Source organism: Astyanax mexicanus, chromosome 24, assembly GCF_023375975.1.
Source record: "Astyanax mexicanus isolate ESR-SI-001 chromosome 24, AstMex3_surface, whole genome shotgun sequence".
In the NCBI taxonomy this organism is placed as follows: domain Eukaryota; kingdom Metazoa; phylum Chordata; class Actinopteri; order Characiformes; family Acestrorhamphidae; genus Astyanax; species Astyanax mexicanus.
The window spans coordinates 25,978,277-25,994,893 of NC_064431.1; the positions used below are offsets into that span (position 1 = coordinate 25,978,277).

The 16,617-nt window shown below is 39.3% G+C and overlaps 1 protein-coding gene across 10 annotated transcripts in view; it reads right to left on the reverse strand.

Annotated features, from left to right (window-relative positions):
* Positions 1-16,617, reverse strand: part of cadpsa (Ca2+-dependent activator protein for secretion a) — a 214,045-nt gene that overhangs the window by 171,307 nt on the left and 26,121 nt on the right. For all 10 annotated transcript variants that reach the window (XM_022682798.2, XM_049471434.1, XM_022682796.2 and 7 more), the window contains exons 2-3: positions 4,442-4,555; positions 125-457 (exon numbers count right to left, since the gene is read on the reverse strand). In XM_022682798.2, coding sequence (XP_022538519.2) covers positions 125-457; positions 4,442-4,555 — 447 coding nt within the window. The remainder of the gene's footprint in view (positions 1-124; positions 458-4,441; positions 4,556-16,617) is intronic.

Consider the following 16,617-nt stretch of genomic DNA (forward strand, 5'->3'; position numbering starts at 1 on the left):
ACGAGTTATTTTGTAGGGTTTTTTTTTCAGCTAAAAAGCTGAAAGCAAGTGTGAACACACCTTTAACCTGCATCAGCACAGCCCCGTGCCAAGAAGCTGCAGTTTACATCTCAGAGTGACGTACCTGGCAGGCGTTGTAGAGCAGCTGATGTTCAAACTTCTTTATGCCAAGAATCTGCTGGAACATTTCATAAAGCTGGTCCTTGCTGAGGATGAGCTCGGAGGCGGCACTGGCCGTCATCCGCTGCTGGTGCTTCCTCGGGTCCTCCTCGCCCCGATAGATGGTGTCAAACTTGGCCATCCAGGAGCTGAGCACCGTCTCCTTGCTGAGGCCGTCGATCTCAGGCAGGCTTCTCACTCGCTTCTCAATGTGCTTCTTAAAAACATCCCGCGAGTCGTTCGCTGAGAATCCACCACTCAGGACCATGCGAGACACCCGGTCGCTCTTCAGGAACACCTGAGAACAAAACAGCAGATTGTTTAAGTGTTTATGAGATTTTGAGACAAATTAGAAATAATACTAATAACGTCTGACCACACCCAGATAGCAAATTCCAGTGAACCGTCAGAATATGTATAAACGGCTCTGAAAAAAAGTAAGAGACCACTTAAAAATGATGAGTTTCTTTGATTTTTCCAAATTGGAAACCTCTGGAATATAATCAAGAGGAAGATGGATGATCACAAAACATCAAACCAAGCTGAACTGCTTGAATTTTTGCACCAGGAGTGAGTAGCATAAAGTTATCCAAAAGCAGTGTGTAAGACTGGTGGAGGAGAACATGCCAAGATGCATGAAAACCATGATTAAAAACTTTATTAAAACTTTATGAATATTAACTTATTTTCTTTGCATTATTTAGGGTCTGAAATTTCTGCATCTTTTTTGTTATTTCAGCCATTTCTCATTTTCTGCAAATAAATGCTCTAAATAACAATTTGGGAGACATGTTTCCGTCTTCATTTTTCCCAGAGCTCTATACATATATAGTGTAGAACAACTCGTTTCAAAGTTTGTTTGGGACCAAACAAAAAAATACCTTCTCTCAAAGGTCTAGGTAAGTGAGATAACTGTATCCACTGCCCAAATTAATCTCACCAAGACTTAAAGAACCAACCCAGAGTCTTTTTAATACAAAACTGTGCAGGTGTAAAAATGCCCCAAGAGAGCACAGACACATTTTTGCTGCGCCACTTTGCCCTCCCAACCTGATCACTGGGGAACAGGAGTGAGCGATTCTCATTCTGTCCTCTGCTGTAATGGTTTTATTTCATCTGAAGCTGTTTTTCTCATGTCCAGCTTTCAGAGCAAGGCCATTTCTCAGCCTGGACACACCAGGTTAATGACTTGCCCACCTTGGTGCTGGCTCTGGATCAGCTAATACTTGTTGGAGGCTTGTTGCGATACTTGTTGAAACACTTTGGTTCCAAACTCTCTAGTGGCAGCAGACATGTGGTGGGCATAATCTGTCTTTACCTGTCTTAGATGAATGAATTCACCTTTACCCGGGGGTATGTGGCACTAAGATTAATGTTAGCATCAGACACTCACACTCATAATTCATGACCTGTTTCTACATTAGCTTTAGCTCACCATTATATCTTTACCATTAACATTGAACGTGTGCCCATCACCTACTCTCACACTCATAACTCAGAAGCTCAGTTTTTAGGTTTTACATTAGCTATAGCTCTACATTATCTCTCTGCACAGTTGTTTAGTTTTTTGTGTGTATTTTTTGTGCTGTCCGAGTTGACCAAAGGAGGATGGGTCCCTCTCAAGGTTTCTTCCTCTTAGTATGAGGGAGTGTTTCCTTGCTACTGTTAGCACTATCATTATGATGCTAGCTCATAAGAGGCTTGAACCTGTATCTCTATAAAGCTGCTTTGTGGGAACATTTGTTCTAAAAAGTGCTATATATATATATATATATATATATATATATATATATATATATATATATATATATATATATATATATATATTTTTTTTTTTTTTTTTTTTTTTTTTTATTATTATTATTTAGAATTGTGAATTTGAATTGTAACCACTTTTACAGGTACTGACCAATCACATACCAAAAAAAACTGACACACTACCTGCTTAATATGTAGATCCTACTCAATGAGGGATTCCACTGTAGATGAAGATTTTTCACAATGTCCACAATGTTATGGCTGAACAGTGTACTGTATACATTTCTGTGTGTATTAAATGTGCAAAAAAAATGTTATTTATTTATCAAGCATTTTAATCGTTTTTTTTTCCCTATTAAAAAATCTAACTACAGATGACAAAGGTTCACCTCTTTTTGATTTCAACTAAATTAAAGTGCAACCAGAAACAAGCTTGTAAATGACATGGCAGACTATACTATTTTAAATAGTGAGAACCTTCTGCACTTTTAGAAATCTTTCACCAACATAGGCTAGTTTCAGACTGGCACTGACAAATATATATTTTTTTCTTTCCAGAGAAATATATGCTTAATGCTTATGTGTTGAGGCATTCTAGGGTTATTAAACGTGTTATACAGTTGTAGCAATGCAACTTTAAAAGAGTATTCGAAAAAAATCTGTCGCGACGCTTCGTTTAGAAGCAATGGTTTTCGAAAACATGTTACAGCAAGGACTAATTAATGTGACAACCACACTAATTCACACAACTCCCGCTTTTTTCCCCTAGAAGGGAGCATAAGTAGTTAAAACTGAGAGAAAAATGTTTTTTATAAAAACACATCGTCCTAAATTGTGAATTTGAATTAATCGATAAAACCAATGTATCGCCCAGCTCTAAGTCATTGTCACAAAAAATGTCTCTCTCTCCCTCTTTCACACCCTCTCTCTCTCTCTTTCTCTCTCTCTCTCTTTCTCTCTCTCTTTCGCTGGATAAGAAGGTGAGGATGAGTAAAGCTCAGGGGAACATCCAGTGCAAATTCAGTAAGAGTGGTCAGGGCACTAATTGAATTGGAAAAGCCGCCTCTGTCTGGCCCTGATCACTCATTAATTTGCCCCATCCAAGTGAATCACCACCCAGGTTGAACTGACAGAGCACCCAGTTCACCATTACCCAATTCACACTTCATATAATTACATATTTTATGCATTTGTGGGGCATTCCTTTTTAAGGGGTTAAGGGTCTACTATGGTGAAAAACATTTGGAATGCTAATATGCTAATACGCAGTAATATATGCGCTCTCTCTGCTCCCTTTCTTTCTCTCCAACCACTGTCTAATATGATAACCAGACCAAACCAAAAAATCCTTACAAATTCACCAGTAGATAGTTGCAATGCTAATAGCCAGCCTTGGAAAGTTAGAGCTGTGATGGTAACAGACAAAGCGGCTAGGCTTGGAAGGTTTGAGGTGGTTAGCCACAATGCTAACAGCCAACCTCCGCAGGTTCAGAACTGTGATGCTAACAGACAGATCAGCTATGCTTGGAAGGTTTCGAGTTGGTTAGCCACTACACTAACAGCCAACCTCTGCAGAGGTTGAAGCTGTGATGATAACAGAAAAAGCAACCTGGTTTGGCAAAGACTGGACAGGATTAGTTACAATGCTATCATTCTCAAAAAAATTGCGGGGTTGGAGATAGAATGCTTACAGATAAAGAAAGCAGCTAGGCTCGGAAGGTTTTGAGTGGGTTAGACAGTATGCTAACAACCAGTCTCCAAGGAGGTTGAAGTTGTGAGGCTAACAGACAAAGCAGCTGAGTTTGAAAATGTTGCAGAGGCTTAGTTGTAATGCTAACATCCAGTCTCAGCAAGGTAAAGAGGTGATGCTAACAGACAAAGAAAGCAGCTTGGCTCGGAAGGTTTCGAGTTGGTTAGCCACTACATTAACAGCCAACCTCTGCAGAGGTTGAAGCTGTGATGATAACAGAAAAAGCAGCCAGGATTGGCAAGGTTTTAGAGGTTTCGTTCCAATGCTATCATCCTCAACAACCTAGCAGGGTTGGAGATAGGATGCTAACAGGTAAAGCAGCTAGGCCTGAAAGGTTTTGAGTGGGTTAGCCACTATGCTAACAGCCAACCTCTGCAGAGGTTGAAGCTGTGATGATAACAGAAAAAACAGCCAGGTTTGAAAAGGTTGGAGAAGTTTAGGTATAATGTTATCATCCTTAACAACTTAGAAGAGTTTTAGATTGGATGCTAACAGGTAAAGCAGCTAGGCCTGGAAGGTTTTGAGTTGGTTAGCCACTACGCTAACAGCCTGCCTCTACAGAGGCTGAAGCTGTGATGCTAACATACAAAGCAGCCAGGCTCAGAAGGTTTAGAGGGGTTTAGACACAAAGCTAACAGCCAGCCTCAGCATGGTTAAAGTTGTGATGCTAACAGATCGAGCAGAAACATTTGTCCTTTAAATTAGAGTCAAGTTATACATAATTTATAATGACAGTTATATGAGCTTTTTAGGTGCTACTTGAAACATTCTCACCTCATAGTAGCTTTGCACAGCGTTGATGAACGCCTCGTCTGCCACAATCTGTGTCTCTCCATTCAGAAAGGCCTGAAAGCGATCCTTCACGGTCTGTAGATGCATCTTACTGATCTATGGTGGAGAAAAGAGAACAGAACAGACTTGTCAATATGTTATAAAAACATATAGATACATAAAAAGGTGGCATAACATAATAACACAATGTCAGATGACTTAAAGGATTTTTGAGTCACTATGACTCACTATGACTCAGATTAGAGAAAGAACATTCCAGATGTTCTCAAGAGCTCTCATTCCAACACTGTCTCTGTTTTCATTTTCAGTTATTTCAGCTATTTTCATCTTTTCTCTAGTTATATCTTTTTCTGTGGGGATACCTGTTACCAATATGAGCTGAATGCAGGCTAATTGATGTGAGCATCTACTATGCTATTGAAAATATGGCTAATAGTTCAACAGCTTGCTGAAGCTACAGCAGATCAACCACTATCCCAACCAGTGGATAGTCACAATGCTAATATTCAGCCTCAGCATGGATTGGAGCTGTAATAGCAACAAACAAATGTCTATTTTATAAAAATAAGAGTTGCAACAACATGCTGAAGCTACAGCAGATCAACCACTATCCCAACCAAAAAATCCATACAAATGCACCAGTGGATAGTCACAATGATAACATCCAGCCTCAGCAGGTTAGAGCTGTGATGCTAACAGACGGTTTGCCATGTTTGAAGCTGTTTAGTTACAATGCTAACACACAAATGTCTATTTATATGTCTATTTTATGTCTATTCAGCATCTCAACCAGTATTCTAGCCCCAAAAATACATATAAATGCACAAGTGGATAGTTGCAATGCTAACATCCAGCCTTGGCAAAATTGGAGCTGTGATGCTACAGACAAACAGCCGGTTTGTCATGTTTGGAGCAGTTAGTCGCAATGCTAACATCCAGCCTCAGCAGGGTTGGAGCTTTGATGATAACATACAAATGTCTATTGTTTATTTAAAATATGGCTAACAGTTCCAATATCTTGCTGATGCTACAGCAGATCAACCACTATCCTAGCAGTAAAACAGCCTAAACAGCATGGTAATTTGGTGTAAGTATTTGTAAATGTAGTAATAGTGAAACCATGATTTAAACAATAGCTACAGTATAATGTCCTGTCTCATCTTTAACCCCATGTCCAAAAATGTCAAGTTCCTCACATGGTTAAATTCAGTGCGCGGCTCACATAACAGACCAAGCCGAGTCTGCTGTAAAATTTTCCTTAATGCCCTCAAAAATCGTTCAGCGTGCTCCCTCGCCGAAACCCAAGGCCTGTCTCCAACCCAGAAGTGCTTTTCTCCTCGTGAACATTCAAAACACACAAATTATTAACATGCTGTGAGCTGGCCTTGTCTCTGCCCTCATAATGGAGTCAGGAAATGGGTAATTATAGATTACATGCTGCCCTCCGCTCTCGCTCTGATCTGCTGCGTACTCTATTTGTCATAACAGTTTAAAGGGAAAATTAGCTTTTTGGCTTAAGAACATGGGCCACGTTTGACGAAATGTCACCGGTCCAGGGCCAGTTTTTTATTCCATTACTTAATGGGAATAAAGGGATCAAAAAGACAGAAAAAATAAAGTAACCTAAGACACAATGTCTTTTGAGGTTTATGAAAGGTGTGCAGTGTTTCTCAAGCTAGTTCTTGAGGTCAAAACGACAGATCCTTTGGTTTGGTTTCTCACAGTTCCCAAATGTACTGGATTAAAGTTTGAGGGATGAGGAATGGCTTGGTATATTAAAGGACTCTGCTAAGAAACAACAACATACAATAGCAATATCTATGATCTGACATGGAAAGATTGGGTGAGACTTAAATAAATAAACCAGTTTTTAAATATCGTTGCAACCAGAGATTGCACAGCAGACCAGAGTTTGAGCCAGACTTACCTTGCCCTCCACTACCACACCAAGCATCTCATACCTTTTTCATTGAACTAACCTTTGGATACCTAATTCATCCAGTAAGTGTAATGATTCAACAGTAAAAGTACAGTTCATATATTTTCTTATTAAACCATTTACATTACCATCATGTGATGTGTCATATTGCTGTTGTATATACTGATATTGATGTAAAGCACGATAAATTAACATCCTAAACTAGTTTTCACTTTCAAATAGTGCTTACATGCACTATTTTTTGCCCAGGCTAAGAAGTAGTTTGGTGTGTGTGTTCACTGTGAACCTTTTCCTCACTCTAGCTCACTCTGCCTCATTCTACCTCGCTCTGCCTCCAGCTTTGTTGTCATGTGTGATCACAGTCTGCAGCATGATGTCTGCAGCAGCTTTTTCTAATATTGCAATAATGATATAAAAAGTTTCTCTTTGATAGAGTTAATTAGGGGATTCTATGTTTATTTGGAGAGTGGTACATTATTCACCATTGTGGTGTTGGGGTAGAGAGTGGATAAGGGTCTCTCCTGGTGGATAAGGGTCTCTGCTGGTGGACATTATTCATCATCATGGTGTTGGAGTAGAGAGTGGATAAGGGTCTCTACTGGTGGATAAGGGTCTCTACTGTGGACATTATTCACCACTGTGGTGTTAAAGGTAGAGAGTGGATAAGGGTCTCTGCTGGTGGACATTATTCACCATCGTTGTGTTGGAGTAGAGAGTGGATAAGGGTCTCTGCTGGTGGACATTATTTACCATCATGGTGCTGGAGTAGAGAGTGGATAAGGGTCTCTGCTGGTGGATAAGGGTCTCTGCTAGTGGACATTATTCACCATCGCGGTGTTGGGGTAGAAAGTGGATAAGGGTCTCTGCTGGTGGACATTATTTACCATCATGGTGCTGGAGTAGAGAGTGGATAAGGGTCTCTGCTGGTGGATAAGGGTCTCTGCTGGTGGACATTATTCACCATTGTGGTGTTGGGGTAGAGAGTGGATAAGGGTCTCTGCTGGTGGATAAGTCTCTGCTGGTGGACATTATTCACCATCATGGTGCAGGAGTAGAGAGTGGATAAGGGTCTCTGCTGGTGGCGTCGCCATTACAGGATTGAACCACTGCCTATTGACACAAATTTCATGCTATCCTTAGTTTCGAAATGGGACAATGGCCTGTCCTTTTAACTCCGCCCCCCAGTGACTCTACAATGCGTATACATTTATTATACAGCCCTAGAATCCGAACCATTTAACTTGCTTTCACTTGCTGATATATAGTAAATACACTTACACACATATCCCACTGAGACAGTCTGTGAATTACGCAAATTTATTCAAAATGAAATAAGGATGGTATTTTGACCCAAACCTCCTACTTTAAGAGACCGTGGCAGACGTTGCCCACTGGTACATCTTCTGTCTGTCTCTCACTCTATCTGTCTGACTCATGTTCGCTCATGTTCTATTGTACACTCAGCGCTGGGCGCCAGCTGCTCCGGGCTGCATTTCCCAAACCCTTTAAAGCATAATGATGGGCGCTACATGGTAGAGCGGGTTTGTCTTTTGAACATGCTGCCTACCATAAAACACTGGTCATTAGGCTGCGAACCTTTGGGAAGCCTAGCTTTGGTTAGTGTGATCAATAGATGTGTGGGGAAAAAAAAACAATGCACTGAATAGAATGCTGCGAGAAATACTACTAAAGGAAGTAAGCTGAGATACAGCAATTTGTGCTGTGGCATGTTTTATTTATGTGCATCCAAGTGATACATTGGAATTACGTAAAAACAGAAATCAAAGTGATATTTTTAGCATGTGTGTATGACTACTGCTTTATTCAGTTGTGTTAAGGCTAAAGTACAGAGAAAGTGCATTAAACGAAAGTTATAAAAAGAGAAAATAAAATTCAATTTCTACCCTACAGGGCCAAATAGTGGGTATTGCCCCCTTTGGCTGAAATAACCTCAGTTAGACATTTCCTGTAGCCATCTACCAGTCTCTGACATAAACTGGGAGAAAGTTTTCCTACTCCTCCATGCAGAATTCTTTCAGCTGTTCCATGTTTGAGAGGTTACCTGCGCACACAGCCTCTTTCAGATCACTCTACAGCATCTTAATCTGCCTGATTTTACGATACCAACTTTTAAAAAGTGAATTTCATTCAAATAGCTATGCAAACCCAACAGTCCCACACTGCATATAACATTATTTAGAGCTAGTTAGAGCTCTTTATCTTAAAATCTAGGGTCATATATTAATACATCAGTGTTAGGGGTCTACCATTACAAAAGTGAACCACTGCTCATTGACAGTCATTTCATGCTATCTCTTGTTCTAAACAACGTCATCTACCAGTCTCTGACATAAACTGAGAGAAAGTCTTCCCACTCCTCCATGCAGAATTCTTTCAGCTGTACCGTGTTTGAGAGGTTACTCACCCTCATGGGCGTGGTAGTGGGGGGAAAAGTGGACCTGACTACCCAGGGCCCTAGTAGGGAGAGGGGCCCATGAAAATCCTGATTTTTTTTTCGCTCACTTTCCTTTGTTTACTGGCATGGATAGGGGCCCATTAACATAGAGGGTGTACAGGGCCCAGAATTTGCTGCTACGCCCCTGCTCACCCTACAGCATCTTATTCCATCTTATTTTACCATATTAACCATTAAAAAGTTTCATTTCTTCTGCATTTATGGTAAATTCTTGTTCATTCAAATAGTTTTCAAAGTGAATAGAGTCTGAATAAAGTAGACTACAACAATATTATTGTCATTTTAAGACCATTATATCACATTGATAAAATAACAGTATAATAGCATAGTAATGCAGTTTAAAGAGCATTTATTTATGTATTTATGACTTTGGATTTGTAATTATTAAGAATATTCAAAGAGTTTTTTTATATCCTAAGTAGATAAAACATACAGTCATCATACAAACTTATTCATGTCAATTGACTCTTCCTCAGTAAATAATCACAGTGAGCAATACCTCAGTCAGTCTGTAGCCATATACTGTATGGAAACACATTAGCATAATTTTTGTGACAGACTTAGCTCCTCCCATTAAAAATAACACACTACACTATTCTAAATTGTTAACAAGCCGAATGAAATCAGAATGTAGTGTTTTATAATGTAGCGAGGGGCGTAATTAATAATAAAGGGGGATGTTGTGTTTAGATAAGCCTTTGTCTCGGACAGGGAGAGTAAATAATAATCTTTTGATATGTATGTATGATGATAAACAAGGGTGGGCAGGTCTACCTCTGGATTCTCCTGCCATCTGGTCACTCCTTTCAAAGCCTGTCACTCTGTGTGTGTGTGTGTGTGTGTGTGTGTGTGTCAATGCATATGGATGCCCTTTGAAAAGGCCCAGGTGTTTGTTCTTATTCTGTGTGGTTACAGTGTTCAGGATGAAACGTGTGCACATGTGCGCATACACACATACACACACACACACACACACACACACAAATACTTGTTTTTCTGCATTATGAGAACATGGAGTGAACATGTAATAAACATAAGGCTCATACTTATTATTTGGAGGGTCGAACAGCAACATCTCAGCACAAAGAGCCAACAATGTTTGTGTATAGAAATTGCTGAAAAAAATTTGAGGGTACACTGAATGTTCAAAAAACTAGATTTTTAGAATAAAAATGGCAAAAAGAGCACGTACCAACTCACCAAAATGGTTAATTTATAACAAACAATAAGGTTTTCTTTGCATATTTCGGCTATTTAATGGATACATTGATGAAAAACATGATAAAGCTGCCGAAAATCTGCAAGAAAGTTTATGTTTTCAATTTTTTTTTTTCTGAGCTTTTCTCAGTTTTAGTTTTGGCAAAAAAAAAAAAAAATCAATGCATTTTAAGGCAACCAGAAACTCAGAACACAGAAGTTTTAATCATGTGTGTGTTCTTTTACACACAGGGTTGCCAGATTTGTGAAATTCTCACTGAGTATGCAGTTGTGGGTTAAAATTGCATGAGTTTGCATTAAACACCAAAAAAAAAAAAAAATTAAAACTGTGTTTTGCTAAAACTAGGAATGCACCGAATTTTCATCTCACTCAAAATTATTTGAACAAAACTTTGCAAACGTGTAAAAAAGAGCACTAACTGACAAATCTCATGAATTATACTGAACAAACAATGATGTGCTTTTTAAAAGCAATTTAATTTTTGAAATGAGAAATTATTGAAACAAAAACTGAAAAAGTGTTTTCAATTTTCAATTTAGTGCATTCCTTGCTAGAACAGTTCAACAGTTTAGAAAGCAGCAGGCAACAACAAACACTATATTGTGTATTGTGTGTCATTGTCTAGATTGGTTGCCAGTTTTATCACACTCTCCTACCAAACTGGGGGTGTGGTTTAAATTGCATTCATAAGTGGAAATGAAGAGTACCAAGAAAAAGCCATGGTGGCAAAAATTAAGAATAAGGAATTATCCAAATATTCATAAACAAATGTTATTTGGCAGTGTTTGCCTTATAAATCTAAAGGCTAAATAAATAAAAAATGTAACAACCATGACTTTGTTGATCTAATGGTGAAGAGTGGAAAAATAACAGATGAACATCTAAAACTGTCAGAAAACTTCAGCAGAAGTGAACTTGTATTACACAACTATAGAAAAGACGAGGCAAACAGAAATTATTTTTTTGCGTTGTTCTTTATTTTTAAGTCTGGTTGCCAGATTTGTGAATTTCCTAATTAACTGCGGTAGGTTTAGATTGGTGTTTAAATGTGTATAGCTGTTAATTGAGAACACTTAAACTTTAAGTGTTCAATTCAATGTAAATATAGTTCAATTTAAGTCATTTTGGGGCATTTCTATTTGTCCACTTATGCTTCATAACTCCAGGTCAGAGGCGGTTCTTTAATTAGGCAAACCTAGGCATTTGCCTAGGGCCTCGACCAAATCTGTCCTTCATAGGGGCCCCAAAATCTGACCATCCCAGCTACAGTAAATACACCAAAAACAATGTTAATTTGTTACTTATGTAAAGTAAAGAAAAAACATATTTCTATAAAAAAAACAAAAGAAATATCAGTAGAATACCGAATTAATGTCTAAATACTAATTGTCCAAACACACATACCCCCCTCCGTTGCTTGCATTGAACTAGTCCATAATATGATGACGTAGCAACGTGCGACACGACGTGACTTCAAACCAAAACAGCGGGAACTGAACGCGACTAGAGTGACAGCTGTCACAGTGAAAATGAAGCTATGAGTTATCAAAGTGGTTCTGCTAAACGAAAGAAACGGACAGAGAGCAAAAGAATCGCAGATGCACTGCCAAAATTCACCTCCTTTTTTACACCTCCTGGACCGATCAGTGTTTTTGGGGCCGATTCCGATCGCCGATCGTCTTTCACCACGATCGATCGATCCCCGATACCGATATTGGGCGGGGCCAAATGCCACATTAATGCCACACAGGTGCCAGGCAAACCTGGTACAGATTCCCCTAATTACATCCAGGCCTAAGCAAACACTGGTAATTTACACTGCTAGTAAATAAACACAAGAGTGTTACTGACCAAAATAAACTCTTTTTAGGAGAGATATAAGCTATGTGTAAATATTTATAAGACAATACCTGACAAAATCTGTTTTAATGACGTTAATAAACATCACAGTGACAGCGCTATTCGCAGTTTCACCTCAGCAAAGGACGAGCACGTGAACCACTCATCTAACCAGCCTTTACTGATTTCTGCCCCCAATAACCCTTTCAATAACCTCCAATAATAGCCTTTAATAGTCTTCAGTAGGCTTCAACAGTCTAACCTTGCAGCCGCGGTGTGTTCACTAAACTCCGTAGTTATAAACATCCTGAGGTTAGCAGCGCGCTAACTGACCTGTTTATAATGTAATCCGAGCAGTGACTCCGTGTCGGCTGCTCTAAACTGCTGCTGTTAGCTGCTTGGGCTGAAAGATGAACTGTAGAGAGCTGTATTATCCGGTCAGTGGGGTTAAAACCTTTATTTATACACAGAAAACTGGAAAAAACGCTCCAGATTGGCTGAGCTGAGCCCTGTAGCCCGTGGCTGGGCTGTGCGGGGCTTGTGATTCTGCTGCAGCTCCGACTAGTGGTTGGATGAGGAACTGCAGCTTCCTGTAAGCGAGCAGTTTCACCGGTTTCACCAGTTTCATCCACACACAGCTCTGATAAACTGCTTAACCCTAAATAAAACTTCTGAATCAGATCGGCTAATATCAGAAGAATATCTGCCGATCGCCGATACCGTGTTTGGGCTGAAAATCGGCCGATACCGATACACTGCCGATCAATCGTTCCATCTCTAGTTATTTGGTTTATGTGTGTGTTTCAAGAATGAGGGCCCCTTGTTTATATTTTGCCTAGGGCCCCAAAATGGCTAGACCCACCCCTGCTCCAGGTGATGATGGTAATCAAATGAATAGGTTAAACCTGCAATGAAGAATATTGGCTGGTTGTTACATTCTGTAAATCTGACTCAATAAATCCATAATTCTTGGTATTTGCTTGTTGAGGATTGTTTAGCATTTTATCCTCTTCAGAAACACAGATGCTGTGAAGTATCATAAGGAATTGTCTCAAGATTTATCTAGTATTGCAGAATCATTGTATCGTGATATCACATTAGTATTGTGAAATACCCTAAACAATATACTGTTGCCCAAGAGTGTTTGTAAATGAAAGTTATATTTTTGCTGGTCATTGATATTGCATGTGCATGTGTGAAATCAAAGTAGGAACCCAAAAATATATAGTAAATATTATTAAAAATCTCTCTCTCTTTCTCTCTCTCTCTCTCTCTCTCTCTCTCTCTCTCTCTATTATCCTCCCTTAGGCTTCATGGCCTCAGATTGATCACTGGTGGTTGCATTAGGCATTAGGTCCATTACTCTCATGCTGGCTCAAGTAATGACTATAAAAGATAAGTCGCTGATGTAATGACCACAGCAATTAAACCCAGGCCACAATGACCGCCTGAATTAATGGCCAGCAGGGCGGCAGCACTGAGGCCTTCAGCTGTTGCCTTCAGGGAAGCACAAAACATCAGAGCCTTATTGGATCATGTAGGTCTTTTCTAATGCCTCTCTAATGCTCCTTTTTCATAATTTAACAGCTAATAATAAGTCTATTATAGTAGTAATAACAGGGCTGGGTTGAACTGAGTTTGGAAACTACATACTAAGCTTAAAACAAGTTAAATTCCCATTTATTTGTACCCAAGTATGACCTTTCTTCTACAGCAATGTCTTAGTAATGTTTTTTTTAATGATTTTATTTCTAATTTTCGCCCATTTTTCTCCCCATTTTTTCCCATCACTAGTGATGCAACAACACAAGGAGGGTGAAGACTAGCACATGCCTCCTCCGACACATATGAAGTCAGACTCCGCCTCTTTTTCGAACTGCTCCTGATGCATCATCGCCTAGTAGCATTACAGCGCTCTCGGAGGAAAGCGCAGCGACTCGGTTCTGATACATCAGCTTACAGACACAGCCTTGTGCTGATCGACATCACCGTAAGAGTGATGAGGGGAAAGAGCCCCATCTACCCACCCAGAGAGAACAATGCCAATTGTGCTCTCTCGGGGTTCCGGCTGCTGATGGCAAGCTGCATGGCCGGGATTCGAACAAGCGATCTTCCGATCATAGCCGCTGGACCATTCTAGCACAAGTTCTATCAGGAAACTCCAGTGCTTGTAACTTGTCCAACATCATCCAGTCACCAGCTTCCACCTGTCTTTATAAGACCTCCCCTTACATGCCCTTCTCTGCTTGCAGGCATTGTTTTGTTTCTACTTCTTTCCTTCCCACTGCCTCCAGTTTGTTGGCTCCGCCCTTGCCTCCTACATACAGCAGGGGTTTACTCCAAAGACTAACTTTACTTAAATTGTTATCTCATACATTGTTAATACTATTGAAATTAAAGCTGTTATTATTGCTTTCCTCTGGACTCTTCGTGATAGAACATGGATTTTTTTTCTGTAAAGTCCTTTTTGTCTTTGGTCCAGAGCATTTTGGTACACAGCATCTGCAGTGGCCTTGCCCATCAAGCACTGCAGTTACTTTTAATTGCTTGTATTGTTTAATGATAGAACACTTTTTTTATTTCACAGTGGCTCATTGACCTTACGAACTTTTAACTCGACTATCGTCGAGTAGATCTGGAAAAGCCATTCCTCCACCCCTCCATAATTCTCAGCTGTGCAGTTCCTCCACTTAGAGTGGTATCCATCACTGTGTTAAGTGTATGACTCAGGGAGCAGCTTGAAAAACTCACTGAGCTTTATTGCCACTGGCACATGCTGCTGCTGCTCCTGGGGACTGCAGGCTTCAATAAATACAAGTAATGATGCTCTCTCTCTCTCTTTCTCTTTTTGTCTCTCTCTTTCTCTTTGTCTCTCTCTTTCTCTGTCTCTCTCATCGATCAAAAGCTGAAGCAGCACTGTTTTACTGATTGATGTACTACTATGTGTACTATTGTAAAAGGTGGCAAATCCAAATACAGAAAGCAAAAATCTCTTCCAGAGAAAAAAAATTACTGTAGTGCTCTAAAGCAACACTGTTGGCCAAAAAATGACAATTCCAGATCCAGAAATCCATTCCAGGATTTTATTCCAACTGCCTGGATGGATTTCCTGCAACTCAACACATCCAGCTTAAAACATTCAGGTTAATGTGATTAATTTACAGAATACAGTTACAATATTTTGTATTTTTGTACTATTATTGTACAAGCCCAACCTGAAAAATGTAAAAATGCAATAAATGCAGTATTCTGAAAACAGTCTAGACCCCTCTGTCTTCTCTATCTTCTCTAGAGGGCGCCTCCAGGAAATCAATCCCCAGATTATTGAATTCACCTGTTCACACCCATATAAATACACCTTCACTACACACACATACACAAACCCTACTGAGTATTGTTGGTTTTCCACATACGTTGTGTTTATCCCATTGTCTTAGTTTACCCTCTCATGTATGACCTTTCCTGTTTATGGTATGTTTACTCTCCATTGCTGCTGTATACTGGTATTGACCCTGAACGTTTTGACTATGGAATTCCCTGTGCTGCCATTTCTGTAAATAAACCATTTTATTTGTATCTGCGCGTGTCTGAGCCCTGTCTCGCCATGACATTTACAGTATTTCATTGCTATATTTTGAGTTTTTTACTATTATTGTAAAATCCCACTTCAAAAAAGTTGGGACAGTATAAAAAAGCATAATTTTTAAACAAAAATTAAGTGTTTTTTTACCTTGACTATGTCCAGTACACCGACTCTGGTTCAGTAAAAATAGTTTAGAAAATCCAGCTAAAAAACATCCGGGTTAATGTGATTCCACAGTATTCAATTGTTACATATATTATATATATTTTTTAACTATTATTGTATAGCCCCAAATCAAAAGTTAGGATAGTATGGAAAATGCTAATTTAAAAATGTAGTGTTTTTTTGTATTGAGTTAGAATTTCATTTAATTGCAGATAGAATGCCAGCAGCCAAGCTTTTGTAATGTGTGCAGCATGTGGTTTTGCATTGTCTTGTAGAAAAAAAATGAAAATTCCCAGAAATGTATTTTAACTGCAGCAGAGTCATCAAGACAACTAGAACAAAATTCTGAAACCTCTGGATTTCCCACCTCTGAATGTTGCTTTCTACTGGAGGCATCTGGAGGCAGAGCAGGGTTGCCAGGTCCAACAAAAATATCCAGCCCAAAGTCAGTCTAAAACCCGCCCTTCAGAAGTTTAAACGAGCCCAAAATATATATCTGTCACACGTTTGAAGAAAATGGCAAAACAATTATGAGTTACGACTTGATTATTAATAATATTGTAAAATTAGTATTTTATTTGTTATTTTATAACAGTTTTAAATCCCAGTCAAGAAACATAGTAGAAACATAGTCTCTTTTCTCTCCTCTTTAACATTTTTTGTTTATAGAATGGTGATTTCTGGTTGTGACTTTTGGCGACCGTGGTAATTAATAAAGTATAAAGTAGTCAAAAAAACATAGACTAGATTTTCAAACAAGCCCAATTTGGCGGGAAAACCATGAACCTGGCAACTCTGAGGCAGAGTAACTGATTTCAACAGTACAGTCTCCACTGCTTTCTAGTTTTTCCTTCCGCTGATAGTAAAAGTGCTACACACACACACACTCATACACACGTTTACTCACTCGACCTGAGAGCTACCTCACACCTGCCTA